Source organism: Nanorana parkeri, unplaced genomic scaffold, assembly GCF_000935625.1.
Source record: "Nanorana parkeri isolate BGI_ZX_2015 unplaced genomic scaffold, ASM93562v1 scaffold19, whole genome shotgun sequence".
In the NCBI taxonomy this organism is placed as follows: domain Eukaryota; kingdom Metazoa; phylum Chordata; class Amphibia; order Anura; family Dicroglossidae; genus Nanorana; species Nanorana parkeri.
In genome coordinates this window covers 3,996,593-4,024,088 of record NW_017306287.1, presented here as the reverse complement: position 1 = coordinate 4,024,088, position 27,496 = coordinate 3,996,593, and the positions used below count along the sequence as shown (strand labels likewise).

Genomic DNA, 27,496 nt, shown 5'->3' with positions numbered 1-27,496 from the left:
ACCCGCTGCGTAATCCGGCTCCATCCTTCCCGCCGCACCGAGCTGTGTCCCCGGGGGTGGCCGCCCTGTGCAGGCGGGGCTCTGGCCATTGTCAGCCCGGGGATATTGGCCCGGGACGGGCGGTGGGGGCGATGTTATCGTAGGGCTGAGCCTGGGTACGGGCTTCACTAGGCCTCATTCATGTATATGTCTGCATGGAGCGCTTAAGATGGCTGCTTCCTGGGGCTGGTTGTGTGTAGGGGTTTTTATAGATGTACATTGATTTAAATGTTTGAATGTACCACAAGGCAGCACAGAGGAGGAAAGCGGCTCCATTAAACAACTTTTTAAGGATTTGCTTAAAGGCTCAGTTCACCTTTTGCAAAAATTAAAGAAATGGATAATATCTAAAAAAAAATAATTTCTTTAATATGTGCATTGAAGCCTGGAAAGCATTGCAATAATAATCACTAGATAACCGCTGCAATCTGGAACGCAGTGCATTGGGTTCTTACCGTGATTTTCCGCGTTGGGAAGTTTTTCCTTCTGCTTAAAATGGTGTTACAAGTGAGTTCCAGTGTGTTTGTGTTTTTGATGCGTTCCAGTGCATTCCAGACCAGACAATACTGCTCGTCCTGCAAAATATGAAAAGCAGTATTTTCCTGATCTGGAACAGACTGCGCTAGTGTGAAGAGGCCAGAAATAGCATAGTGGTGATAGATTGGGATGCATTTTAGGTCTGGAAACAGTCTGGTCTGGATATGATCCGGATATGGTGTGAATGGGCCCTCAGACTTTGTATATACACTGTATTGCCCAAACTATTGGGACACCCCTCCAAATCATTGGATTCAGGTGTTCCAATCACCTCCATGGCTACAGGTGTATAAGATTGCGCGCCTCGGCATGCAGACGCTTCTACAAACATTTGTGAAAGAATGGGTCGCTCTAAGGAGCTCAGTGAATTCAAGCGTGGTACCGTGATAGGTTGTCACCTGTGCAATAAGTCCATCCGTGAAATTTCCTTGCTACTAAATATTCTAGTCACCTGTTAATGGTATTATAACAAAGTGGAAGCAACTGGGAACAGCAACTCAGCCATGAAGTGGTAGGCCACAAAGTGACAGAGCGGGGTCAGCGCATGCAGAAGTCTCCAAATGTTCCGGCCCGATTTGTGTCTGGGTTTGGCGGTTGCCAGGAGAACGGTACTTGCCTGACTGCATTGTGCCAAGTGTAAAGTTTGCTGGAGGGGGGATTATGGTGTGGGGTTGGGCTTGGCCCCTTAGTTCCAGTGAAGGGAACTCTTAAGACATCAGCATACCAAGACATTTGACAATTTCCTGCTCCCAACTTTGTGGGAACAGTTTGGGGATGGCCCCTTCCTGTTCCAACATGACTGCGCACCAGTGCACAAAGCAAGGTCCATAAAGACATGGATGAGCGAGTTTGGGGTGGAGGAACTTCACTGTCCTGCACAGAGTCCTGACCTCAACCCGATAGAACACCTTTGGAAAGAATTAGAGCGGAGACTCTGAGCCCGGCCTTCTCGTCCAACATCAGTACCTGACCTCACAAATGGTCAAACATTCCCATAGACACACTTCTAAACCTTGTGGACGCCTTCCCAGAAGAGTTGAAGCTGTTATAGCTGCAAAGGGCGGAGCCAACTCAATACTGAACCCTACGAACGAAGGTTATTTATTTATAGGGGCTTTGACACTTAGGCCTCATTAACACGAGAAAAGGCCAGCACGTACAGCTCCATGCTGCGTGTATGGCTGTATTGGACAGGTGCTGCGTGTGATTTAGTACGCAGCCCCTGTCCTCTATAGGAGTACGCGGCCGTATGCCGCACTACACGGCCGCGTACTAATCACACGCAGCCCCTGACAGGATTATCCCATCACCGGTCATTGACAAACTGAACAACCATGATGAGAGAACCCAGTCATCGGGAAGGAGTTAAGGTGCTGGTAGGTTGTGAATGGGGGAACCAGATCATATCTTCTACCCCAAGCACACTTTGAGTATGTTGAGGGGAGTCTCAGTCATGCAACATGTCCTCAGTAAATGGCCCGTCGGGAAAACCTTTAGGCTGGGTTCACACCTAGACGTATCGAATATGCGCGTTTGTCACGCATTTCGTGACACGCGGTTTTACCGCGATTCGTGGTAAAAAACCGTGCAACCAACGCTCGTTTCCGAGGGCTACTTGGCTGTATCCCAATGGAAACGCGCGACAAAAACCCCCAAAGAAGCTCCTGTACTTTGGGTGTAAGGCGTTTTGTAGCGTGTTCATACGGCCTGTAATACGCCCAGGTGTGAACCATACCCATAGGAAATAATGGAATTTCGGTGTTTGAGCGTTTGGCAGAGCGTTCGAACGCGCTACAAAACGCCCAGGTGTGAACCAGGCCTTAGGGGGTCAATACACTCAGCCACATAAATTGGAATGTTTTATTTTTCAGCCACACACTCTTCTCATCAAATTTCTAATTCAAATTCTAAAATCTAGTAATGCTTTTTGCATTAAAAAAACTGAAATTCAGTCAGATGTAAGGTAACAAATGAATGCAGCCCTGCTTGCATTAATAATTCATTCCATGTATTTTTCTAAATACAAGCAGGGTAGGTATCCAAATTCGACTTGGTGTCAGCCAATGGCCGTCCTCCTGTATAAGAGAATTCAGACTGGGGGAGGAGAAAACAGCATAATAAACCAACCAGTTGTGCTACAGTGTAAGGTGCATGCTGAAAGGACAGAGTAGAACTCACCAGTGTGATGATTCTGCTGTCCCATTCAATTAAGACTCATAAGTGTTGTTGAACTGCAGCAGGTCAAAATTGCATCTCTTCCCCTGGCAGACAGGGCTATGCTGTGTGAATCTCAGGACTGAATGGACAGATATACAAATCATTTGGCAGGTAAAACAGCCCCTCCTATATGTATTTCACATTTGAGTTCAGCTGTTTACCTGGAGTTCAGCTTTTTGGGGGATATTGAATAAATACTATGATGGCTAGAGGCTTTTAATGTGTGTTTATTGTGATTCATAATCTTGCTCCACACCGTCTAACATCCAAACAAACAGCCAAATACCCTAAATATATAAATAACCTGTTTTACCTGCCAAGTGTGTGTATTTGTGTGCATGCAGTCCTGAGATTTTTGAAGGTGTTCTAAATAGCAAGGCCATGTAGGTTGCCTGACATTTCTCTATTACAATATAAAGGAACCCTGTCGGGGGGGGTTAAAAAAAAAAATGCAGAAAGCAGCATTATGATTACCTGTCCATTGGCCGGGTTGCAGAGCTCCCTGTGCTGATCCTAATCCACTCTTTCTGGTGTATAGACTGGTGTGTACCCTGCTGGCTCATGATCTCTTTGGCACTTATGTGTCCTGTAGTGACTAGGGAACAGCAGGAGGAAACGCATCAGCCGGGGGAACCATTTATTTGACTAACCTGAGGAGTAGAGTGGAATCTGCATTGGGGGCACTGCTAGAGAGGGACGTTCTGCAGTGTGGCCCATAGGACAGGTAAGTATGAAGCTGTTTTATTCCTCAGGTACTGCTTCTGGCACTTTTCACTCCCTGTGCATGGGTCTTGCTGGAGGGAAAGTGCTCGTTCCTGTGATGCCGTTGGCCCCTAATGTACAGTGCATCCCATATCCTAGGCAGGACTGCACAGATCGCTCCCAAGTTTTTAGGGCAGGCTGTGTGGAATCCAAGCTTGGTCTACTGGAATTACATTTAGAAGAAGGAACAATTGTGTAAGCTGCACAGTGTTTTTTTAAAGTAATCAGGCCCCTGTAACTGTATAGTGTATTTTATTACAAACGTGATCTTAGACATTAAGCTATATAGTCTGGTCACCTTCCTACCCCTAGCTAGCTAATGAAGGGGCAGCACCAGGCATAGTCATCCTTAAGCTGGCCAAACACTAGTAGATGCTGAATAAAAAAAAACAGATTCCTCTGTTCACGCAAAACTTTGTGGATGAGCAAATCTGTCATCAGCACCTGCTAATATAAAATTATATAAAACTAATTTCAGTACAACGTTGCATGAATAAATGTCAAAGTCTTGCAGCTCTGGATACTGAAAAATGGCCTGGAAAGGAAGGGGGTTTAACACTCTGGTCTTTAAGTGGTTAAAACTAAAATGTATTTAAAATGGTCTTAGAAGCAATTTAATAGCCAGAACTTGTTTTTCTGGTATATAATGGGTTTATCTTGCGTGACATTGGCTTTTATACTGCACGAGGACGCAATATATTTTGACTTGTGTTTTTTTTTTTTTTTTTTTTGGTAGGGCTCCTTCTCCCAGCAAACGTAAGGAGCGGTCTGAGGACAGGTCTAAGGATCGGACCAAAGAAAAGGTTCCAGGAAAAGAGACAGCAGAGAAGGACCGCGGACGAGACAAGACAAGAAAGAGACGCAGCGCCTCCAGTGGCAGTAGTAGCAGTAGGTACGTGGCATGACAAACCATTTATAACTATTCATTAATGCCAAAGTTCCTGGTATTTATCGTTATTGATTCCCTACTCTCTGGCTTCTGCTGCACAATGGATCACTGTAAATTTATTTTTAGGGACTTGACTCACTCTGGACTGATACATTAACACTTGAATTTCTAACTTATTTTTGAAGTTGTAGTCTCAGTCTTATCTCTGATTAATTAGCTGATGCGTCACTTACCTGAGAAGCATGTACATATTGTGTGGGCGCACACTTCAATGATTACAACATGCAGCCAACAGTAGTATTGTGAACCAAAAATGTGACTGGTCAAAGCCTCATAAAACTCATACCTATCACTAGTATGCATGTACCTTAGAGCAGCATTTCTCAACCTTTTTCAGTCATGACACCCTTTAAAGGTATGCAGAATCTCAAGGCACCTCAGGCTAAAATGTAAAAGACATAAATGAAGGGGTGACCTCATGCAAACGCACAAGTGGGGTTCCCCTTTCATATCAGGAGCCATAGCTGTGGCAGAGGGTGGGAGACATAGCAGGCCTGGACAGAGGTGGAATTTTCTGAAAGGGTCTCGCCCTCCCTGGGTTAGTGTCAGTCATTTTTGTGGCAGGACAGCTTACGCCATGGAAATGAAGGACAGTATGTGAAAATTTCGAGGCACACTTGAAGCCAGAAGGCACCCCAGGACGCTGCAGCATCCTGGTTGAGAAAGGCTGCCTTAGAAGTGTAGCCAAGAATGTGGGGAACATGACTCTTTCTTTACTCAATGGGCAGACTGACACCTTTGCCCACACCTCTCGGCTCTGCAGCTGGTAGTCCCATTTGTTTTATTGATAAATTCGCTGACTCTTCTGTTCCAGAAGCTCCCGCTCCAGTTCCTCCTCCAGTTCATCATCTGGCTCCAGCTCTGGATCTAGTTCAGGTTCCAGCTCCTCATCGGCATCCAGTCGCTCCGGAAGTTCCAGCTCGTCCCGCAGCTCAAGCTCCAGCAGCTCTTCTGGTTCCCCCAGTCCTTCTCGTCGGAGACATGACAACCGAAGGCGATCACGCTCCAAGTATGTTACATTTTCACAATCTGAAAGGCTCTTGCCGTTAAATAGTAGGAAGTAGTAATGAGGTCATGGAGTTTAAATGGTTGAGGACATATAGTTGGTTTATTTTAATACCAAATGCATATTTATCTCCTGCCATCATTATGCGGCACTTAAATCTAGAGATATCTTATTATAGTTCAAGTAAATAATTTGTGGTACCAAAATGAACCCTTTTTGACTGATTTGCCACTGACTTCATGTTTAATATTAAACCTTTTTTTTTTTTTTTAAATCAACCTTTTCATAAAGGGCATTCTGTGTTACAGTATTACCTAAAGTAAACCTGCCATTGCTAACCTTGCATCTTGGAAATGCTATTTGCCTGGCCTTCATGCCCGACCCTATTGCGTACTTATTTGGAATCCGTGACTCAGCATGTCAGCCTTTAGGGCCAGATCACACCACAAAGTCTGCATTCCAGAGCGTTTGGCCACTGGAACGCAAGCCAGCCGGCTCCCTTGGCAGGAGGGGCTGTGGCGGTGCAATAAAGTTAATGGCACCGCAGTCAGGCCCCAGAATGCAGGCATATTAGTGCCTGCATTCTGGTCCAGTGCGATCTGCAAAAACAGTGCTTGCAGTGTGCCTGCGTTCTGGGTGCGGGCGATCGCACTGCGGTGCCATTGACTTCATTGCACCGCCATGCCCCTGAATGCAGGGAGCCGCCGCCGTGGATTCCAGAAGCCAAACGCTCTGGAACGCAGACTTTGTGGTGTGAACCGGCGCTAACAAAAACTAACATTTTAAGACGTTATCAGCAAACTCCGCCTCTATTTCTCATATAAAGTTTACTTTAATCTGCTTTCACACATTGGTTACCTGATCCTAATTTCTATACAATTATTAGGGATGCAGTGTATCTATGATCTGCATCCTGTTGTTGCCCAGCATTGCTAGTACATGCCTCCATAATACAGCCATGCATGCATATTGGTGGAATAACAATTGTTTTGTTTCTCACAGATCCAAACAGCCAAAACGTGATGAGAAGGAGAGAAAGAGGCGAAGTCCAAGCCCACGGCCCACCAAAGTTCACATTGGGAGGCTGACAAGGAATGTTACCAAGGTTAGTCTTGTTTAGTACTGTTCTGGTGGTTAGATTTAAGGTGTTGAGCACTTTCAGGTTTATTCAGTAAAACTGTACAAAGAGCAATCATGTCCAGAGTAAATCAAATGATTAGGTATGTTTGCTCAGTTACATCAATGAAATATAAATTCTGAATGATTTTACCACATTTCTTGTTGCCTCATAGAATAAGCCTGTGATTTAGTTTCATTGGTCCCTAAGGTGAGCCAGTTCTTTGACATACTTGCCATGTCTTTGCACCCTGATCCCTCCTTTCTGTTCATCTGCGGGAGCAAGGAGAATTATCCCTGTGTTTTGCAACTTTGGGACCAACACAGATTTTAAGGAATCTCCCTCACCCTTATATAACAGTGCTTGATGTCTGGCTAGCCAGTCTCTAAACCTCAGCGCTGGAAGGAAGCAGTGTGTCATATTCCCTCCCCCCCTTAGCCAGTTGAACCCGGGAAAGCCACTTTACTTCCCCAGCAGGTAACAGAAGGTAATTATCAGCAGAGGGTCTTCATTTAAGTGGTTCACTTTAAGCAAAAATCTGTATTCTGGTCTAATGCTGTGTGATTGTCGTGTTTTAGTTATTATACTTTGCATTATTGTTCATTTATCTTCTTGTAGGACCACATTCTAGAGATCTTTTCCACCTATGGAAAGATTAAGATGATTGACATGCCAGTAGACCGCTTTCACCCGCACCTTAATAAGGGGTATTCCTATGTGGAGTTTGAGGGAGCAGATGAAGCGGATAAAGCCATAAAACACATGGATGGAGGTAAACAAACAATTCCATTTTTTTTGTTATAGACATAGAGTAACTTTACCTAATGACAAGGTGAAAGGGTCACTGTTTATAAGTAACAGTGGAATCTTAAGTTTAGTTCTTTGTCCTATATATTTGTATCCGTGATGGTATTTTGGGGGGGAGGCGGGGACAGGCCCTGCATCAGGCCCTATTTTACTTGCTCTGGATCTGCAAACGCATCAAAAACGCATGCAAATGCCTGGAACGCACTGAAAGCCCATGTTAAACCAAAAAAAAAAATCTATTAGACTAGCGTGCGTGTGCAGAAACCTGACCGGATCTGCTCTGCATTTGATGTGAACAAGGCCTAAGGCAAAGACAGTGAGGGCACACAGTTCATGGATAAACATCTGAAAGTGTGTCCATGAGCATCAGCAACACTTAAGCTGGCCTAAATCCCATCATTCGCACAGACAACTTGCGTCTAATTGGAGATTGAAAATGTTACCCCTGACGGAGACAGGGAAGATAGTATTTTATGTTCATTAAGTTTTTATTAGGGTATTTACATTATTACAAAATGAATAGAAAGTATTCAAGAACAAAAAGTCCAGTTAGGACCAACAATCTGAAATAAGAAGCAGGTAAAGACATATGTACTGTACTGATAAAGCGTACCTAACTCCATCTCGGGACCCGAGAGGCTCCATATTCAAAGCATCCGCGCTTTACATGAGTCATTATCAGTGAGAGTCATGGGGAGGGCGTGTTTTGCTGAGACCACAGACACCAGGGCTGCCATTTCTGTTGGAAGCTCCCAACAGTGCCATTTCAAAACGCAAGGAAGATAGTATTTTAAATATGAACAGAGGGCAAGAAAGAAATAGCAGCAAGTAAAGAGACAAGCGTCTTAAAGAAAACTGGAGACATTTTAGGAGGTGGCCGGAGAAGAGGAAAGATGAGATGGTAGCCAACGTATAGGCAAGGGAGGGTGTAAGGGAAGAGAAGGGTGAACACTACCACCCTGCCCTGGACTCAGTCAAGTCAATAAAGAAATCAAAATGTCAGTACCCTGCAATATAAGAAGTATTATACTTGCCTCTCCAGTGGTCCGACTCCTACCTTCCCTCTGTTCCAGGTGTCTTGGAGTGATAGATTCTTGTGTCCCTGTGCCATGTGTGATTCCTTCCTTTGAGCCCATCCGTCACTAGGACTCTGCAGGAGTGGAACCACAGCACACAAGAGGGGACACAGTCGTCTAACACTCCCAGAGAGGTATCTACTGCAGAGACTAATGGAGGTTGTTGGGATGGTAGAAGATATGGGTCATTAAGAGGATGAATGTAATGGCTCTTGGCAGGCCGTTTGATTTCTATAGAGATTTGCCAGGTCAGTCTAAACAAGCTGCAGCACATTTTTAGAATAGAATGCCATAGTACTACAATCTCAAATTTCTCAATTCCTGACACTTAGTTTTTAATGTAGCTTTTTTTTTTTTCTTGGATTGGACTATTTATTACATGGACACTTCTTTTTTTTTTTTTTTTTTTTTAAGTAATTTTTGCCAGTTGCTCATTGATATTCATTGCTGCTTTTAAACAAGTGTAGACTTTTTTACTATTTTCCTCCTCTTTATGCACATTAATTAGTGTTTTTGTATTGCCCTTTCAGGACAGATTGACGGGCAGGAGATCACAGCTTCAGCAGTTCTTACCCCTCTACGTGTGAGGGCGGTACCCCGAAGATTCAGCCCCCCTCGTCGGATGTTACCCCCTCCACCTATGTGGCGTCGGTCTCCCCCACGGATGAGGAGGAGGTAGTACATCTTTTCTGCAGGCTCTAAGCACTCCTAACTGCAATCTCTGCACCCCTGTGGATGATTCTCTACTGTCCTTAACCCTTCCCACTCTGCCTTCTTAACGTCACTGCTTCAGGATATTAACTGGAATGTTTAGGGTCCAGTCTGTTTATTGAGCAACAGTCAACTTTTTATATGGCAATGTCTTCCTGAAGTCTTTCCTGAACTGCCTCTGTGAGCTTTGGATCTTTAGGTCTTGGCTGAACTTAACCATGGCAAAATCACTTCACTAATCACTGCAGTCTGTATTGTTCTTGTGTCCTGTCAGCTGTCTGTAATGCTCTCTCTCATTATATAACTCCCTTTAGATTGGTATTACAAAAGCTACATAATGTAAACATTGCACCTTGCTCTACCTTCTATACACCAAAAAGGCTTGTTTTGCTGACCTGGTTTGATAAGCCAATGACTGATGAACAACTAGAGATATTACGTTGTAATATGGTTCCATTGAGCAATGGTGTGCATAGTTTTGTTTGAAGGGATGGCAAAACATCAATGTTAAAACACAGTCCTTAAAAAACAAGCAAACTCTGCTTCATTCAAAAGGAGAGGTATAATACTTTGTGGGTGGTGACATGTCTTTTAAAGCTCAGGGGGCCTGAAGGATCTTCAACATGGCTAGTCCTACTGCCCTGTGTGGTTCCATTTGCTTCTATTATAGCAATGTTGGGGCATTTAAAAGAGAATTTTGGGGGGTAACCTTTTTATCCCATAGTTCTCTTTAGGGTCATGGGAGGACATATATTAACATCCTCCTGTGACCCAAAGCTCAGTATATAGTGTGCTATAGCTCACTACATACTGAGAGCGCCGTAGCCGAGATGGATCCTGACAATGCTGTCGAGATCCAACCAGCTGGCTGATAGGCAGAGCCTGCTGTCAATCTAGAGGCAGAACCAGCTGTGCCCGCCCCATCCCCTGTCCATTCCTCCACTCAGCGCTGGAGGATCGAGAGGGGGGATCCCTGCGGGGAGTGATGCCTGACAGTCACCGCTCCCTGTAGGGAGATGATCGGGAAGTGAGTGAGCGATGGTATGTTTCTGCTCACTTCCCGATCTATAGAGCCGACGTGTGACAGTTTCAATGTCGCACGTCAGCTCTAACTATGAGGATGATTGTAAATCACTCACTTCAGTTCTCCTTTAATGGATCCTTAGAGTGCAGTGGTAGCATCCAACACACCCGGAAGTGTCAGGTGAAGAAGATTCTTCATTTGCTGGAGTTTTTGATGACGGAAAAGATCCAAGTACCCTACTTTTATTTTTTTTTAATATCCTTTCTTTTTGGTGTCATTTCATGCAATTGTGATTGGAAATCTAAATTAAGGTGTAACTCTTGCTGCACAAATTTTAAAAAATACATTAAACAAATTGGGGGTTTTTCAACTGTGAGGAAAGCTCCTTCGTTATGGCCCAGTGTGGGATATTCTCGCCTTTTGAGCTCTGATTAAACCATCATATCAGTTTCACCCAAAACTGATTTTTTTTTAAAAAAAAAACCTCCTTGAAAGGCCTATGCAGATGGGTGATGCCGGTGAGAATCTGATGTTGTGCAGGCAAAGAACCTACCTCCCACTGCTTTGGGCAGAGTTGTACCCTGTCCAATCCTTGGCCAGCATTTCTGCTGTCGTGTAGCTTCATCTGAGCGGTTGTGTGCAATTAGGGGCTCTAGCACGTGGCGAATCATCCAAGTTATTTGCAGCCTCGTCACACAGTGCTGCGGTGTCCAGGTGCAGAGTTTTGCCTGTCTGAATGAGGCCTACTAGTTCCCCTCAGGAGCCTTGGTAACAGGCAGATTGTAGTGTGTTCTCGGATTTCTGGGCAGAATGGAGATCAGTAATAAAGTTTAAAGCTACCTGTGTCTACTTTTTGTATTTGGATGTCTTGTTTGAGTGAAGAGGTAATGTTCCACATGGTTCTGGTCTTGTAGCAGTACATTAAAGAAGAGCTCCGGGCAATTCAATTCTTAACCCTTGTTAACCCTGAGTGGGTCTACCCCTGCATTGCAAGGGCTAAGTGCTTATTTTGCCTAAGGAGCTAAAATAACAGATTTACTCACCTGAACCTCGATCTCAGCTGGCTCCTACACTGCTCCCTGCAGGCAGTTTCATCCTCCGCTCCAGCAATTTTATGTCCCTCGGTGTCCTCACATTCCCCCCATTGTATATTGTGATAACTCGCAGAACCTTAGACCGCTGGGGCGCAGGGGAAAGAGGCTGAAGGGACTGGTCTAAGAGCAAGCCGGGATCATGGATCAGGTGATATTTTAGCTCCATAGGTAAAACAAGCACTTAACCCTTGCAGTGTGGGGGTAGTAGCTAAGATTTGAATTGCCCCTAGTTCTGCTTTACATCAATCTTAGAATGATTTTCTGTGAATTCTGGACAGCAAATGAACCATTGTGCACAAAGCAAGTCAATATAACGTCAAGTTTCCCCTCCGTCCACTCCTTTCATTTGAGGAAACGCTTGTGTACTGTTGAAAATGGATTGTTTGTTATCGGTACAACCGTAGAGCCAAAAAAGAAACGGCGTTTGGTTGTGATCTGAAAGATTTGTGCAGATTTTTTTTAATTCTGAGGGAGACATCAACGTATTTAATGTTCCCCCAACCTGAATGTACTGCAGCCTGATGCTGGAAATATATTCTTCATATAAGTGAGAAATGTATTCCAAATATAAACTGTACTGATATTCTTCTTGTGAATTTCCTGTAATAGAGAAGCTTATAATTCTCTTCCGGATGCCGTTGTTGGCATGCAAAATCCCTTCAGGGCAGAGGGGTGAAGAGAAATCCTCTCCTGCTGTATAGAAAGCCGGCATACCCCCGTTCTGTATAGTCACCAATAATACCTCTGGGTGATATCCGGCTTTCGGTTAGGTTTTGGCTCCCCTGGTGATTTAGAGGGAAAGGCTTGCCTGTCGCTTGGAGTGAGTGTAGCTTAGAGCTGTGATGTCCCAGCATTGTATTCATAAGAGAAAAGCTACATCCTGTGGGCAGCAAAGTACAGAGAGAAGAGGGATACCCACCACTTTCTTGTGGGATCAGTAGGGACAGAAGCTGGTCTTGTAGGTGCCTGGATTCAGTTCTAGGCAACAAACCTGTGCGAGAAGCTTCCACCTTTCATCACTGTCACTATAGCATATACTGCTTGTTGACCGACTTAGACTTGCAGCCCCCCCCCTACTATTTAACAATATCATACTAGGACTTCAATGAGACTCTGCAACTGGATTGTTTAACAGTAGTGTGGGGAATGTTATATATGGGGAGAGGAAGAGGAATCGGAGCCTGTGCTATATGATCACAGGATAGGGGCTGCCTGGAAATGTTTGATCTAAAAAGGTACGTTCGTCAGTCATATAGTTTGAGATGTTCACGTTAAACTGTTGTTATTGGCTGCACAGTGATGAAAGGATTTTTGCTATTGCATAGAGAGAGACGCATATTGTAAGGGTCATGCAATCCAGTTACTGGCACCAGCTCACAAGCAACATGATTGCTAAGTAGAAGGCACTGTCTGGTTCTACAGTGTCGCTCCCTTACTGGGCAAAGCATTGCAGAATCTCCCTCACCATTGAGGGAACAGCGGTGGAGGAAGACCTCACTGGCCCAGCATCCAGTCTGCCGTTTTGGATGGTAAGGGGTCATAGGGGGGCTATTTTTTACATTTGCAGTTACACTGACCGCTGTCCTTTTTTAATCAACTCTTCTATTGATGAGGCTTCATGTTTTATTGATTTCTACATTGCATGTCTGTGGTCATGTTAGTCTTTCCACTTTGGGAAACCTGTACGTGTTTGTGGTTCAGCCGGTAACACTGTCTTCCCTTCACAGGTCCCGTTCCCCCCGCCGCCGCTCCCCTGTCCGCCGCCGCTCGCGATCCCCAGCACGCCGCCGTCACCGCAGTCGTTCCAGTTCCAATTCATCACGGTGAAGCATCATCTCCCTCTGTCACAGCTCCCTCCCCACCGGACTTCCACAACAAGATGTGGACCATGTTCTTTGACTGTACTGCCTCCTCGAGGACTCTTATAGGGCAACACAACCATTTAATGTTTTCTAGGACTTGTAAAGGCTTTCTTGGAACGGACTGGACTAAAGGACTTGGCAGCATGCTTCATTCACTGCAAAACATACCTACAATTGTCTATAACCTGGCTGTGTGTAACTTGCTGTAAAGGTAAACCCATCACCCAGATCTGTCCTGTTATTGTCAGCCTTGCAAAACTCTTTGTACAGCCCGTGAAAAGGTTCAACTTGACGTACTATTTAAACCTGGTTAGATTTCTGTTTTCCCAAGGCCTTGTGGGTAAAATAACTGGAATACAAAGTAAGCAGACCTAAGATAATGTATGCACACAGCTCTGTCCAAAAACATGCCTTCTGGGTAATTCTTTTTTTACATAGCAGGCCTAGAAGAGAATGAATTTACAGGCCAGCAGTAAGAAAATGGGTTTGCCCCGAATGTTTGTTTTCTGGGGGTGTGGATTATAAAAGTTAACCGGACCTTGTGTTCTCAACATCAATGGCTGGGAAGGACTTGAGTGCTTTTGATTGACACTATTCAGATTATTATCTTTCAGGGTCCGTTCACACCACAAAGAATGCGTTCCAGAGCGTTCGGCCTCTGGAACGCAACCCATCCAGCTTCCTATGTTCAGGGATTCTTGAGGGGGCGTAGCGGTGCATTGAAGTCTATGGCACCTCAGCCACACACCCTGCCTGCACCCGACCGTGTGGCCCATTAGTACCTCCGTTCCAGTCCAGTGCGATCTGCAAAAATAGTGCATGCAGCATTTTTGCAGGTCGCACTGGACCGGAACGCGTGCACTAATGTGACACACGTTTGGGCGATCGCACTGTGGACAGGATGGGCATGGCTTCGGTGCCATTGACTTCAATGCACCGCCTTGCCCCTGAACGCAGGGAGCCGGCCCGGTTGTGTTCCAGAGGCTGAACGCTCTGGAACGAATTCTTTGTGGTGTGGACCGGCCCTCATAGCAGATTGTGGCGTGTTGACTGTATTAGGAGAGAATGGTGCTGCTGTGGATGCTTACTGATTTTTTTTTTTTCTTTTATTTGTACCTGTGGAAGCACGTCCCAGAACTAGTCCATCCCTGTATGGCGGATTCCCGATGAGGGCTCAGACCACACACAATCTATTGTAGTTGAGCTGAGTGCTGCAAATCACAGACAAGGCAGCAAGTGGTTTATTTGGTTATCTAATTGGGGCCATTGCATGTACCTGAGCTTGGCTTCACAGCCCCCTTTTGAAAGGCAATTGACCTCCAATCTGCCGTTATGTAATTTGAAGTATAAAGTTGGTTTGATATAAAACGGATTTGTTTTCCTTTATCAGCAGATGGTGTTGGGTGTGAACATTTCATTGCAGCAATCTGCAAAAGGGGCCAGTGACTTTTACCCATGGTGGTATTCCATATGTGTGTAGGAGTTCACCTACTCCCATTATGGACAATAAATAGGACATTGTAAAATAAAGCCGGATGATAATGTTGGAGGGATGCCTCCCCCCCCCATCCCCCCCAATATATGCAACTGTGTGACACACACGGAGTGCTAGCTATTAGCCGCAGCATGCACGTCTGTGATGCCTCGTATATCCTCCAGGGGGCAGGCCATTTTTGGGGGCTTATCAGACAACCAGGAACCCCATCCTGACATTGCATTGCACCAATTTTATAAAGTGTCCTGCCAAATGAGACTCTCTCCTGGGAGCAAGACTACCAAGCTTCCTTGTATCGCTTCCCCTTGGAAAACTGAAAGCCCCGTCACCTGCCTGGAAGCTTGAATTGTATATTACTGCAAAGGTGTGACTATAGTAAATCCCTTAAACTGGAGCCAATAGCGTAGGTAGTGCTTCCTGTCGCTGCCTGTCCCTATCTGAGGGTTTTTTTTCCATCACTTCCTGCTCTAGTGACCACCTATTACTTGGACAGGAAGTGGACAGAAAAAAAAAATCTCCCAACCAGGGCACAGAAAATAATCAGGGTTTTGAACCTACCCCGTCATTTCGTCACTCCGTACAGTGCAGCTATTTTCTTTTTGCCTGGAATGGACTTAAAGATTTACAAACGTTTGAAGGTGCGGCCCGTCCACAACATTGCAGGTCTGAAACTTTTATTGGAGGGTTTGAAGATGACACACTTTTTCCCTTCTGTTTTATAAGAGTTTCTGTTTTTTTTAAGCGTTCTTGCCCCCCGCCCCCATGTTGGGGTTTTTTTTCCTGCCCTTTTTTGGCTGTTTTTGCAACTGTCAGCTTAGAGTCTCCTCTAAGAGGCAATCGGCTTTGCGGAGGATTTGGTTTATTTTTCTTGGTTCAGAGAATACTACGGCACAAAGGTGCAAATCCTTGAAAAGGTCCCAAAATAATCAAGACTGGAGTCTGACAAGTCCCCATAAAGGGCTAGAACGTGGAACAAGGCTGCAAGTGGAATGTCCCTTTAAGCAGGTGTGTTGTCTGTCCTGTGCAGCCTGTACAGTACATAGCTTACTTGGCAGCAAATGGGTGAATCGTTTCATGGTGTCCAGACTTTCTTCAACATGTGACACTTGAACTTGTACAGTTGATATTTTACATTTGTTTTATTTTTATTTTGTAGCGTTGAAGAGTTTTTTAATGTCTGTTCCATATCTGTAAACTGTGAACAGTGGATTAAACGGACAAGATTTACAGAGTGCTTCATTTTTGTTTTCATTACACAGAACATGGATCACTAGACCAGAGGTGGGCAGACTCCGGCCATCAAGCTGAGGTGAAACTACAAATCCCATCGTGCATCTGTCTTGGGATTTGTAGTTCCACAACAGCTGGGGCTTGCCCGCCCCTGGACTTAGACATTTTCCCCATCTCGGAAACATACATTGAGGGGAATTTATCAAAACTGAGCAGCTGTGCATGGCAACCGATCAGCTTCTTTCATGTATTTTAAATTAGCCCCACTGCAAACGTTAACTTTTTACATCTCTGAAGAGAAGCTGATTGGTTGCCGTGGGCAATTACACCAGATTGTGTTTTGTCCTGTCTGCCGTCACGCTACAATGCACGACAATGGAATCCTCATTATTCTTAATGGTGCCGGTTAAGATCAATGCAGCGAGATTTTGTTCTGATGCGCATTTCGTGCTGCACGGTGCATTTTTGGCCCCTAGACTTCAATGGGAGCTCATGAAAAACACATGTACGTGCATTTTGGAGTGTTTTTGTGCTTTGTCTCCTTGAAGGAAGGCAATGCAATGCCTAATGATGTCACTGCAGTTATTGCTTGTCATTGGCCAAATGAAAAACACATGGAGCATGAAAATGTGCTACAAAAACTGTGCAGCAGCACTAGTCTGCATTTAGTGTCTAGGGGCAGACTAGTGCTGCTGCACAGTTGTTTTAGACTTAAAGGACCATGAGACCTAAAAGATGTCAGTGAATTTCCACACGTTGTCAAATTTGATAAAACACCTCTATAGGTTTGTGTTCCCAATCGCACATTAGATGATTTGTTGCAGCAGCAACATGGCTGACTCCAAAGGTTTTGTTTTTTTTCTGAGCACCTCCACAGTGATCTGTCTTTTATAGACAGAGAAATCTTTAAGATATTTGCCGCAGGCAATGGTCACTGGTGGGTTAGTTGGTTGTGCTGATTTGTTCTTCGGCTAATGGGTTCTGTCAGGCGATCAACATAGGGGTTACTGGAGTGCCATCTCCAAGCCCCCCACTGACAATAGGCCCAGCCGGTCCGCATTGCCTCGGTGTGCCTTATGGTAATCCAGGCCTTTCCCGGACTGAACACAATCAGGCAGAGACGCTGGCGGTGCTCTAATCCGGCATATTAGGAGTGAGCAGCCGTCTCTGCTGCTTCCCATCCGACCGACAGCACCAGGCCCATGATGCTCTTAATCCGGCCCTGCTCATGGACCCTCCCAACTTTGCTAAGAAGGAGAAGCAAGTAGACATTTTAACCCTTAAGAAGCCAAGAAACCCTAACCCAAGTAAAAGCAATTTAAACTGCAAGAAGGATTTTTAAATTATTTTAAGTTATGTGATGTAAATATAAAATAGATGTTATCCCAATTTGGCCTCAAAAGTGGAAATACACTTTAAGGGCCTGTTCACACGACGTCCATTTTCTGTGCTGACCTGATCCGTACGCTCCTGCACTAAAAATGCATCGCAATGTATCCCTATGTGTTTTATGGGCTACAGTTCTCAGGTGCGCAGTCCGTTCAGGTTACGACAGAAAAATACTGCATGTCACATTTTGTACGGTCAGGAAACGGTCCGAAAACGCATCTAACATAGATGCAGCTAACATACTGCCCCACTGTGTTTTAACGAACACATGAAAAACACGGCAAAAACGCACTGCATCAGTAGCACCGTGTCTGCAGATCCGCACCTGATCAGGCCCTTAGTGACCCTGTGAGTGAAGGAAATATGAGCGCTGCCATTGCTGGCTTGTTTGTCATGAGACCATTACTGGTCATGATTTCTGACCTCTCCTTTTGAGAATCTTCATTTACTGAGCGTCTTTCTGCTGCTTCAGCTTTTCAAGTCATTGACTTGTACTAAGTACTGAAAGAGGACATTCTGACATGTTTATATTGTTTCCTATTAAAGTCGTAGAACAGGTATTTGTAGAAGACCAGCAATGGCACCCCCCTTTAATTCTCTCATGGAGAGAACAATATCCATCCAGCAGGTTTCTGGTGTTTTGCTGATTTCCCCCCCCTCCATCAGTGCTTGTAATAACTGGACCAAGAGCTGACTCACCGGAGTGTCCTCGGGACAGGAAGTGATGGGATTTCTCTCTGATGGGGACGGAGACTTTGACAAAAGTAAGTTTTCTTCAGTAAAGTGGAGATACTAATGCGTAGATAATCCCAAACACAAAGATTATATATGGTGGCTGCATTAGTTTTATCCCTTCAGGCTTTCATTCCCTTTATTTTCACCTGATGATCCTGTGAATAACACACTTCCTGTCCCTTTGTGACTACAAGTCACTTCACTATCTATGGAAGGAGCCATGGTTGCCACACAGGCTGTCTGTCTCTGTTCATCTCTCTGCCATGAGGGATTGATGGGGTACTTAGGGGGTTATGCCCAAAAGGGTGAAGAGTTTGGAGAAGTGTAGGGCAGTGGTGGCGAACCTTGGCACTCCAGCTGTGCCAAAACTACAAATCCCAACATGCATCTGCCTCTGGGAGTTATGTCTGTGGCTGTCAGAGCCTTGCAATGTCTCATGGGACTTGTAGTTCCAAACCAGCTGGAGTGCCGAGGTTCGCCACCACTGATCTAGGGCAACATAGCTGAACTGGGAAGTGAGCTGAATAGGAGAATTTTTCCAGTTCAGCTATCTTGTCCTAGATTGTTCACTTCTTCTCCTCCGGCCTTCTCCAAACTCTTCACCCTTCTGTGAACAGACCTGGTAGTTTACAAAAGAAAGATGAGGATGTTTGTGCGTTCAGTTCACTGGCAGTGACAAGGACACAGCATTTCTGGCAAAATTAACAGGTATTTGCTGAAAATGTTCCTAGCCTGAAGAAAACTAATGCAGCCACCACATCTAAAGATGGTCCTGTGCACTATATTTTTGGGGCTGGATATGTTTTAAACTATACAATTTATATTGTGTCCTTTTGTACAATACATTGGGTACAGTATATGGTATGTGAGATGTGGTTTCTTGGATCATCCTACTTTTTCTTGTCCATTGAGGGGCACAGGAAGTCTTAGAATTCTTACTGTCTGACCACCTGTAGGTGGCAGTATAACCCAACAGTCTAAGAATTCCTGTGTCCCTCAATGGACTCCCAAGAAAAATCCTTTTTTTTTTTCTGCTGTATTTCTTTTTGGCTTTGTAGAGTCATAAACTGCAAGGGCTCATTGTATTCTTGCAGTTCTCTGTAAGGGCCTTGCACTTCCTTTTGTCAACTGGACAGCGGTAGCAAGCGTGGGGGCGGGAGGTGCATTAGCGGTGCCATATAAATTATTGGCAAATCAATGCACTTCCCGCACTGTTAACACAAGCTAGGTGTGTTGCGCGGTACCATGCGTTTATCACACAGGACCCTGGTGTGAACGGGCCCTAAGAGTCTGACCCAAAGCAAGCATACATCCGGTAAAGTCAAATTTCTTAATGCAATTACTTGGCCTACAAACGCATCCATGTGCACTTATCCTGGCACCCCCCCCCCCTTTGGGTTAAGCTTCAGTTTAGAAAATCTTGGTTGCAAAAATGTGAACACATCTGAGAGGATATTGTTGTATTACACAGTGTGGTAGGTGCTAATCCAGAGCTCACAGGTTCCTGAACATGGGCTTAGTGTATATATATTGGCATGAACATTCTTTTGCTTCCACACTACATGTGGGTGCTCCTTGGACAGTGTAAGACTTTCTTGTATGCATCAAACAAGAGGTCAGCAATAGTCAATATTATAATACAGGATTCCTGTAAGGGCCAACAGTTTGCGCAGCGCTTTACAATATAAGGAAGACATTACTATCGGAATACAATTCAGGACTAGATAAAAAGGAGGGCCCACAATATTTGAACGTGTATCGTTTATTAATAAATTTAGGGAGGCACCGATGCCGGTTTTTCAGTATTAACCCCTTCATGACTGAGGCCCTTTTTTCATTTTTGCACCCTTGTTATATTCCACATTTTAGGCCTGAAAATGACGTAAAACCCCCCAACATTATATATTTTCTGCATGCCAAGACCCTATAGAATAAAATGGTGGTAGTTGAAAATTTTTATGTTGCGCAATATTAGCACAACTCCTTATTAAACCCCAAAATTTAGTGACAAATTTAATTAAATGCCCCAAAACACAACAAATTACCCATTTTTTTTATGAAATATAAAAGATGATGCGACGTACACTGTACGTCGTCAGTCACGAAGGGGTTAAGCACGAGTACCAATATTTTGTTTTCCCGTACTCAGCGACGCCAGAAGTCCCATTAAGGAAGTTGGGCGGTGTGTAATGACTTGCCGCCCGGCTTCTTGATTAGCCGGCTTCATGCTCTCTTGCCACCAGGTGACGAGGAAGCATGGAGCCGGCTTTCTAGCCAGTCAGGAAGCTGAGGGGCGAGTCATTACACGCCACCCGGCTTCCAGATTGGCCACGGAGTTGGTTTCCCGGACATTTAGGAAGCCAGGGGGTGAGTCATTACCCTAGCTTCCTGATTTGCCGGAAAGCCAGCTTCATGCTCCCTGGTGACTTGGGAGCTTGGAGGCGGATTCCCGGGCAATCAGGAAGCCAGGCAGAATGTAATCACTGGCCACCCGGCTTCCTGATCCCGGAAGTTCTGATTATCAAGAGCATTTGGGCAAGTACAAGTACTCGCATCCCTATTAATAATCCATAGTGGCCATAAAGAGAAGTCACCAGCACTCCATAAGTGTGAAATCAGTTTAGGATTTATTCACCATGTTGTGTCACATGAAATACATAGTTCCAACGTTTTGGGCCCTGCAGGGTCCCTTCCTCAGGGTAACAATGTGAGGAATTCAAACATCACATGACATAAATCATTTACAATGTAGGTAAAAGGAATCTGCTTAATTCAACTACTGGAGGGCTCAGCTCCCATTCCAAAAATCTTTTGCACACACTGGAGGGGAATTTATCAAAATTGGAGCCGACTGAAGCTAGAGCAGTTGTGCATGGCAACCAATCAGCTTCTCTTTTCAGTTTGCCCAGTTAAGATTTGAAAATGAAAGCGAGAAGCTGATTGGTTGCCGTGCACATCTGCTCCAGATGGTGATAAATTCCCCTCACTGTAGTTCATCCAAATCATATGCACAATACTTATCTGCATTTGGATGTTTCACACACGTTAAGGGATCATGCATTCCGTTGTTGGCAACTGACTGGCGCAGCGGTGGGCAACCTCAGCACTCCAGCTGTGCTAAAACTTCAAATCCCATCATGCCCATGGCTGTCAGTCTTGTAATGCCTCATTGGACTTGTAGTTCCACAGCAGCTGGAGTACCGAGGTTGCCTACCCCTGGACTAGTGTAAAGCTGGCCATACACAGATCGAATTTTGGCAGATTCTTGCTGAATCAGTTGAAATTCAATCAGTGTGTGGCCCTGTTGGCGTACATCATTTAACCTGAAAATCGAAGGAGCTGGATGGGAAAATACTCAGCTGAACAGTAACTGCAGTCAATCAGATGCACTGTTTGGGTATTCTGACAGCTGTGGGTGCTGGCTGTCTGATTACATTAGCCAGCAGATGAGATTCCTCTTTCCATGCTGTTCAGGGTAGATGGGGGGAATCTAGTGATGCACTAAGGCCAAGTAAAAGAATAACCCTATGATAGCTAGAGTGATTCAAAAGCAACACCATCCGTACAAAACAACTTTACAATGCACAGAACTAAAGGTGCCCATACACTGCACGATTATCGTACGATAATCGTATGCGATCGGTGGATGTACAGCTCGTGGTGTTCCATCATTCGCCCTTTACTTTGCTATATTTTAGATAAAGTCATGCTGCAGGCATGCACTCCATCACTCCATCTGACAGTATGGCAGTTTTTCCAGTGCCGAGTGCTGAAACGTAGAAAGAGTTCCACAATCTGGTACCTCGCTGCCACTCTGCACTGCTGCCAAGTGTCCTGGGTTCTGCGGGACAGCCAGCAGGACCTGAACACTGAAGGACAACATCTCAAATCCTGGGACTATCCCGCATGATCAAGGACACTTGGCAACTCCGTTCTAATAACAGAAGGAAGAAACAAGCCGTAATGGAACAAACAAAAGCAATATTCTAACATTTATACATACGGAATCATGCGGCATGAATCCCGGGTGTTCCGTTCAGCTGCGGCTATTGCATCCATTGAAGTAAATGACAGGGTCACAGTGGCTGCATCTCCCAGTCCACATGTAGTCATACATGGTATGATTACATGCAGTGTGGAACAGATGATTGTTCCTGGATGCATCTTTCCTGTGTCCAGGAACAATCACCTAGCCCAAACTGCATTTAATCATACCATGTACAAATGCGGCCGCTGTCGCCCTTTCATTTAATTCAATGGTCATATTTGAAGGTGACACCCGGCATTCCTGCCGCAAGAATCCATAGGTTCCCAGAATCCTAGAACACCTCATGTGAATAGCTGTTAGCAATTTGTAGCAGAGATTATTCGTGGCTACAAAGCCACCAGTGTGCCATGGCCCTCACAGTATGATTCAAAGCTGCTAAATCACATACCTTTCCTAGGTTAGTGTATCGAAACCTTTAGTTTAACATAACAGTCAGATATTAGCATTTTTCTAAGGCGAGCAGCAATACCAGTCAACGTATTTTCTCTGTAATGGTTCCTTTAATGGACTTCCATGTGACTACCATCTTCCCCACAAAGCCAGGCACTTGTACAGTAACTGCAGCGTTCTAGATAAGTCATCCCGAAGACAAAGGTTCACCCGAAGGAAAGTCCTGTGTAGCACCAAGAAAGCTCATCATCCCAAATAGAAGGTGAAATAGACGGTTTCAAATTTTGGAACATAATTTGCACCAGCCCGTGTAAACCTTTAACTGTTGATCTTCACCCAGGCACCATCATCCACAAAGAAAGCAGCATGCAGGGGCTCAGTGAAGGTTGCCTTGAAGGTATGTAGATGCAGGATGGGATCGCACAGCTGATAGAAGGACAAGTGGCCAGACTTGTAATCCAGGTAGACGCCATATCTTGTGCAGGAAGACTTGTGAGGAACTTGCTGTTTATAGAAGTTATGTATAGCTAAATGTGTGTTTGTGGCATGGAGTAAGCTCCAGGACTTGTTGTTGTCTCCAATACCAGATCCGTCTCGTTGCCTTTCCATGCTAGGGTAGCACACTCCAAAGCCACATAGTCCAAGCTCACTGGTTTCTATCTCCCAGAAGTATCGCCCTGAGGAGAAGCTCTTGGTGCTCAACACCTGACTCCAGTATTTAAATCTCCCCGGTAATTCTGATCTCACCTGAGGTGTTGTGGAGAACGATGCTGCCTTCAGGTCATGTGATAAAGCCACGTTCATATGTGCAGTGTTGACATCCAGAATCAAGTCAGAAGCCTCTTTTACGTGGGAAGCAACTTTCAAGTTTGCATTGCTCATAAAATCAGTAATGGATTTGTGCAAAGTCAGCACGATCAAAACCTCATCCAGATCTGGGACAACCAGATCTCCATCATCTTTCACATCTTGGTCTTCAGAAGCTTCATCCATGTTTGGTTGCTGTTCTTGCAGAAGAGCTATGTGGTCAGTCATGTCGCTCAGCTGCTTAATTTGACTCATCTTCTTGGACAGCTCGACCTTTTGTGATTCCACCTTCTTGATCGCATTGGAGACTTTGAGGTAAACTTGTCCTTCCATCTTGGAGATATCACTGAGGACCTGTTTCTCTTGGAGCCCCAGCTGCCTCCTGATATCTTTATACAGGTTGGTAGCCTGTTGCTTTTCGTGACCTGCTTTCCCTTGCACTTTGGCCTTGCGCTCCTGCAGACTCTGGGCTTGTTTCTCAAGTTTGTTTTTCTTCGGGGTAAGTTTATCCAGAGCGTTTCTCAGTCTCCCCTTCTTCTCTGCAGCGGCCTCTTCTAGAATGATCACCTCGTGTCCTTTGTGCATTCCAACCAAACAACAGGATGTGCACAGACATGTGGCATCTTCGCAGCAGTAGAACTCCAACGGTTTCTTGTGGATGGAGCACTTTTTATTACTGAAGGTGGAGGTGGGCTCCGTTAGAACATGGTCCAAGCTCTTGTTGTGGGCCTCCAGGTGCTCTGCACAGAGAGAGACCTCACAGTGCAGGCAACTCTTAACAGCCGGTATAGAAGATTTAAGACAATACATACACAATATCTTCGCCTGGGCTCTCGGAGTAGATAGGAAACGTTCCACTATGTTATTCAGCTTCCTGTTTTTCTCCAGTAGAGGCCAATCGGCATAGTTGGCTTTACATTCAGGACAAGTATAAGGTCTGGACTTCTGTGCCTTCAGTGCAGACACCACACAGTCCTGGCAGAAGTTATGTCCACATCTTAGTGACACGGGATCCTTATAGATATCCAGACAGATGGAGCAGTTCAGCTCTTCTTCTAGATCAAGAGACGCCATGCTGCAAAGAGTGAGGCAGAAAAGAAAGTGAAAGTATTGCTTCCTTCCTGGGAAGGGCAGGAGGCGTTCAAGAATGTTCAGCTTAAAAGTTAACACATGCCGCCAACACCTGTCATGGGAGGAATATGGGAGCGGCCTTTGCTGACCATTTCGGAGAATGTTATTTTCCTGGGCTGTCTATAGACCAGGAACAAGGACTGTAGCTGAGCACGGCAATGTGTGCAAACCCCGGAACAAAGGCTGTTTAACCACTTGCTGACCGTGGTGTTAAACCCCCTTCTTGTCCAGGCCATTTTTCTGTATTCACTGTATACTTTGACTGACATTTCATCCGTCATGCAACGCTGTTCTGAAATTAATTTGATACCATTTTTTGGGGGACATATTGAGCTTTCTTTTGGTGGTATTTAATCACCACTGGAGGTTTTATTTTTTACTATATAACAAAAAAAAGTACTGAAAGTTTTGAAAAAAAAAACCTGTTTCACTATGAAATGTTATAAAACATTTATAATCACCCTCATTTTTTGGGAAGAAATAACAGGTGGGGGTCACGTCGGGTAAATAGACACCAAACATGTTGAGCCTTAAAATAGTGTGTGCCTGCAAAATCTGCAAAAACTATCACACCCAAATTTTGCCATATGCGACACTTTAAAAGCGTTTACCCCTCATCAGTTTAGTGTTATCAGTGATTGATGGCCCTAGAATTATTACTCTCACTCTGACGTTCGCGTTGATATGTAACGTGTGCGTGACACGCATGTTACATATCACCTTGAACGCCAGAGTGAGAGTCAGAATTAATAAGTAATAACTATTTAATCATCGTTTTCGTACGTAGGGGCACCCGACGCATGTTTGCATGTGTATGGGGGGGAAGGGGGCGGGGGACTTTACACTTTTTTTTTTTTAAATGTTATGCTTGTTTAATTTCTTAACTTTTTTTTTTACACAACTTTATTGCTAGCCAATTTACGTGACAGGTCCTTTTTATGGAGACATCGGGTCTCCAAGAACCCTAATGTTACCTAAGGACCACCAGAGAAGCTGATGAGGCAGAGATCTGCTTCTCCCCGACTCCTATAGCCGGGAAGTGATGTAATATACATCACTTGCTGCATTCAAGGACCGGAAAGAAGATCAGAAGGCGATCGTGTACTGATCTCCATTCACAGAGACGCCGTGCCGGGGCGGGGCCCGCACCTTTCCAGCAGATCTCAGAACCAGCGGCAGGGGGGTGCAAACCTGCACTAAATAAAAGCGATTGGCGTCTCTACAGACGCTGGAACGCTTGTATGCAAACAGCCATCGCTGGCTATTTACATTTTTTACCGTTTCCCCACTCGTGCGCGCGCAGGGAAGGACATCTTAAAACGCCCACCAGCATCTACAAGGCTCCTGTCCGGCCGTTTAGGTATGGCGAATGGACGGGAGGTGGTTAGAGAGGAGACTGAGAGGGGACAGGATATTAATGGTGATGGGATAATCAGAAATTCACAGTTTACTGTCAGTTCTGTCAAGAATACAAGAGGCCACCACCTGAACCTGGAAGAGAAAAGGTTTAGGCTCCATTCGCCACAGTGGTAGCATTTTCTGTGCAGTTTTTCACACGGAACGAAACCGCACCATAATATCGCGCTTGTACTATTTTGCGGAACGCGTGGTTTCTTACCACATGGCAGCCGTAAAAGTCTGAACAATGTGCATTTTTAAAAATGTTTAGAGCAGTTCCGTGTGTATTTGTACGGCCAAATACGTATGGACAACCGCTCCTGTGTAAATGGAGCCTTAAAGTGACATTAAACCCTCAGATTTTTTAACATAAACCAATACTGTAATGTGCGCCTTACTGTACTCCATGGTTGTTTCCCTTCTCTTTGCTGCTCTTCCTTTTAAATCCTCATGTCTTCTCATGCTTGGGGAGAACTTACCTTTGCAGCTGAGTGCCTCTTCCTGTAGTGCTGGCTCAGGTTGCAAACCAACACACAGACACCATGTAGCCATTCCTGAGACAAGGCAGTCTGCTGCAAAACAGAAGTTCTGCCCAGCATGAGAACAGATGCAGATTTAAAAGGAAGAGCAGCAAAGAGAAGGGAAACAACCATGGATTACAGTAAGGCACACATTACAGTATTGTTTTATGTTAAAACATCTGAGGGTTTAATGTCACTTTAATATTAAACTGCTAAGAGGATTTTTACTGAGAGAGGTGTAAAATTGTGGAACTCCCTTCCACAGACAGTGGTATCAGCTGAGGGTATGGAATCATTCAAGAAATATCTAGATACTTTTCTCAGCGCTCAAGAGATACAGGTCATCTAGTAACACACACAAACACTGAACTTGATGGACCTGTGTCTTTATTCAACCTTAACTATGTATTCAGCCCGAAGACCAAAATATATTGTCAGCCCTTGTAAGAAAAAAGCAAGGGGTCCTTACAAAAAAAATCTCTTATCAATGCAGTTTAAAAGGAAAAGATGTGTATATTCAATGATCATATGTTTTTATCTCACCCTCATTGTGGATGTTCCTTCCATATTTCTACATTCTCCTCCATAACTTTTTTACTTCATTAAATAAAAACATCTCTAGATTATTCACTAGAGGGAGCTCACCATGCCTTAGTGCAGTTATTCTGTCTCGCTCAACAAGTGGAACTAAAGTTGATTTTGCATGAAGTGCCGACAGGCAGGCCTTTGGCAGCCTCTCTGGCCGGGGAATTACAGCTCAGATACCGGAAGTGGTGACATTTAAAGGGTAACTGAACACCAATGATTGTGCAATTGTTTTTATCTTGAGGGTAAAGTGCCACTGACCACCAATGATTGTGGGGTTTAAAGGAAGACTGACCACCAATGATTGTGGGGTTTATTGGGAGATTGACCCAGGCATGCAATTTGTAAGCTTGGCTTCTTTGCTATTTACTTGGCAAATCCTCATCTTTTATATTTGACTTAGGTGTATTTTGTACTGAAATTTTGGGTCTGATAAAGAGTTGCACTAATATTATGTGACATAAAAATTTGCAACTGCCGTCATTTTATTCTACAGGGTCGGTGTTTTCAAGAAATATATATAACTCTGGGGGGGGGGGGGGGGGGGGTGAGGAGTTTGGAGGCCA

The 27,496-nt window shown here is 44.7% G+C and overlaps 2 protein-coding genes across 3 annotated transcripts in view; one reads left to right on the top strand and one right to left on the bottom strand.

Moving 5' to 3' along the window:
• Positions 1-13,454, top strand: part of RNPS1 (RNA binding protein with serine rich domain 1) — a 13,811-nt gene extending 357 nt beyond the window's left edge. Inside the window, exons 2-7 of one of the 2 annotated variants that reach the window (XM_018561250.1) lie at positions 4,292-4,447; positions 5,322-5,513; positions 6,513-6,615; positions 7,246-7,399; positions 9,041-9,185; positions 13,067-13,454. In XM_018561250.1, the coding sequence (XP_018416752.1) occupies positions 4,292-4,447; positions 5,322-5,513; positions 6,513-6,615; positions 7,246-7,399; positions 9,041-9,185; positions 13,067-13,166 (850 nt within the window). In that variant the 3' untranslated portion in view covers positions 13,167-13,454. Of the gene's footprint in view, positions 1-4,291; positions 4,448-5,318; positions 5,514-6,512; positions 6,616-7,245; positions 7,400-9,040; positions 9,186-13,066 lie in introns of both variants that reach the window. The other variant, XM_018561243.1, reaches the window with a different exon arrangement.
• A 9,352-nt stretch (positions 13,455-22,806) lies between these two features.
• On the bottom strand, positions 22,807-24,457 carry LOC108790860 (E3 ubiquitin/ISG15 ligase TRIM25-like). The gene has a single exon (XM_018561221.1). The coding sequence runs from the start codon at positions 24,367-24,369 to the stop codon at positions 22,807-22,809; it is 1,563 nt and encodes a 520-aa protein (XP_018416723.1). The 5' UTR covers positions 24,370-24,457.
• Between the last annotated feature and the right edge of the window lie 3,039 nt (positions 24,458-27,496).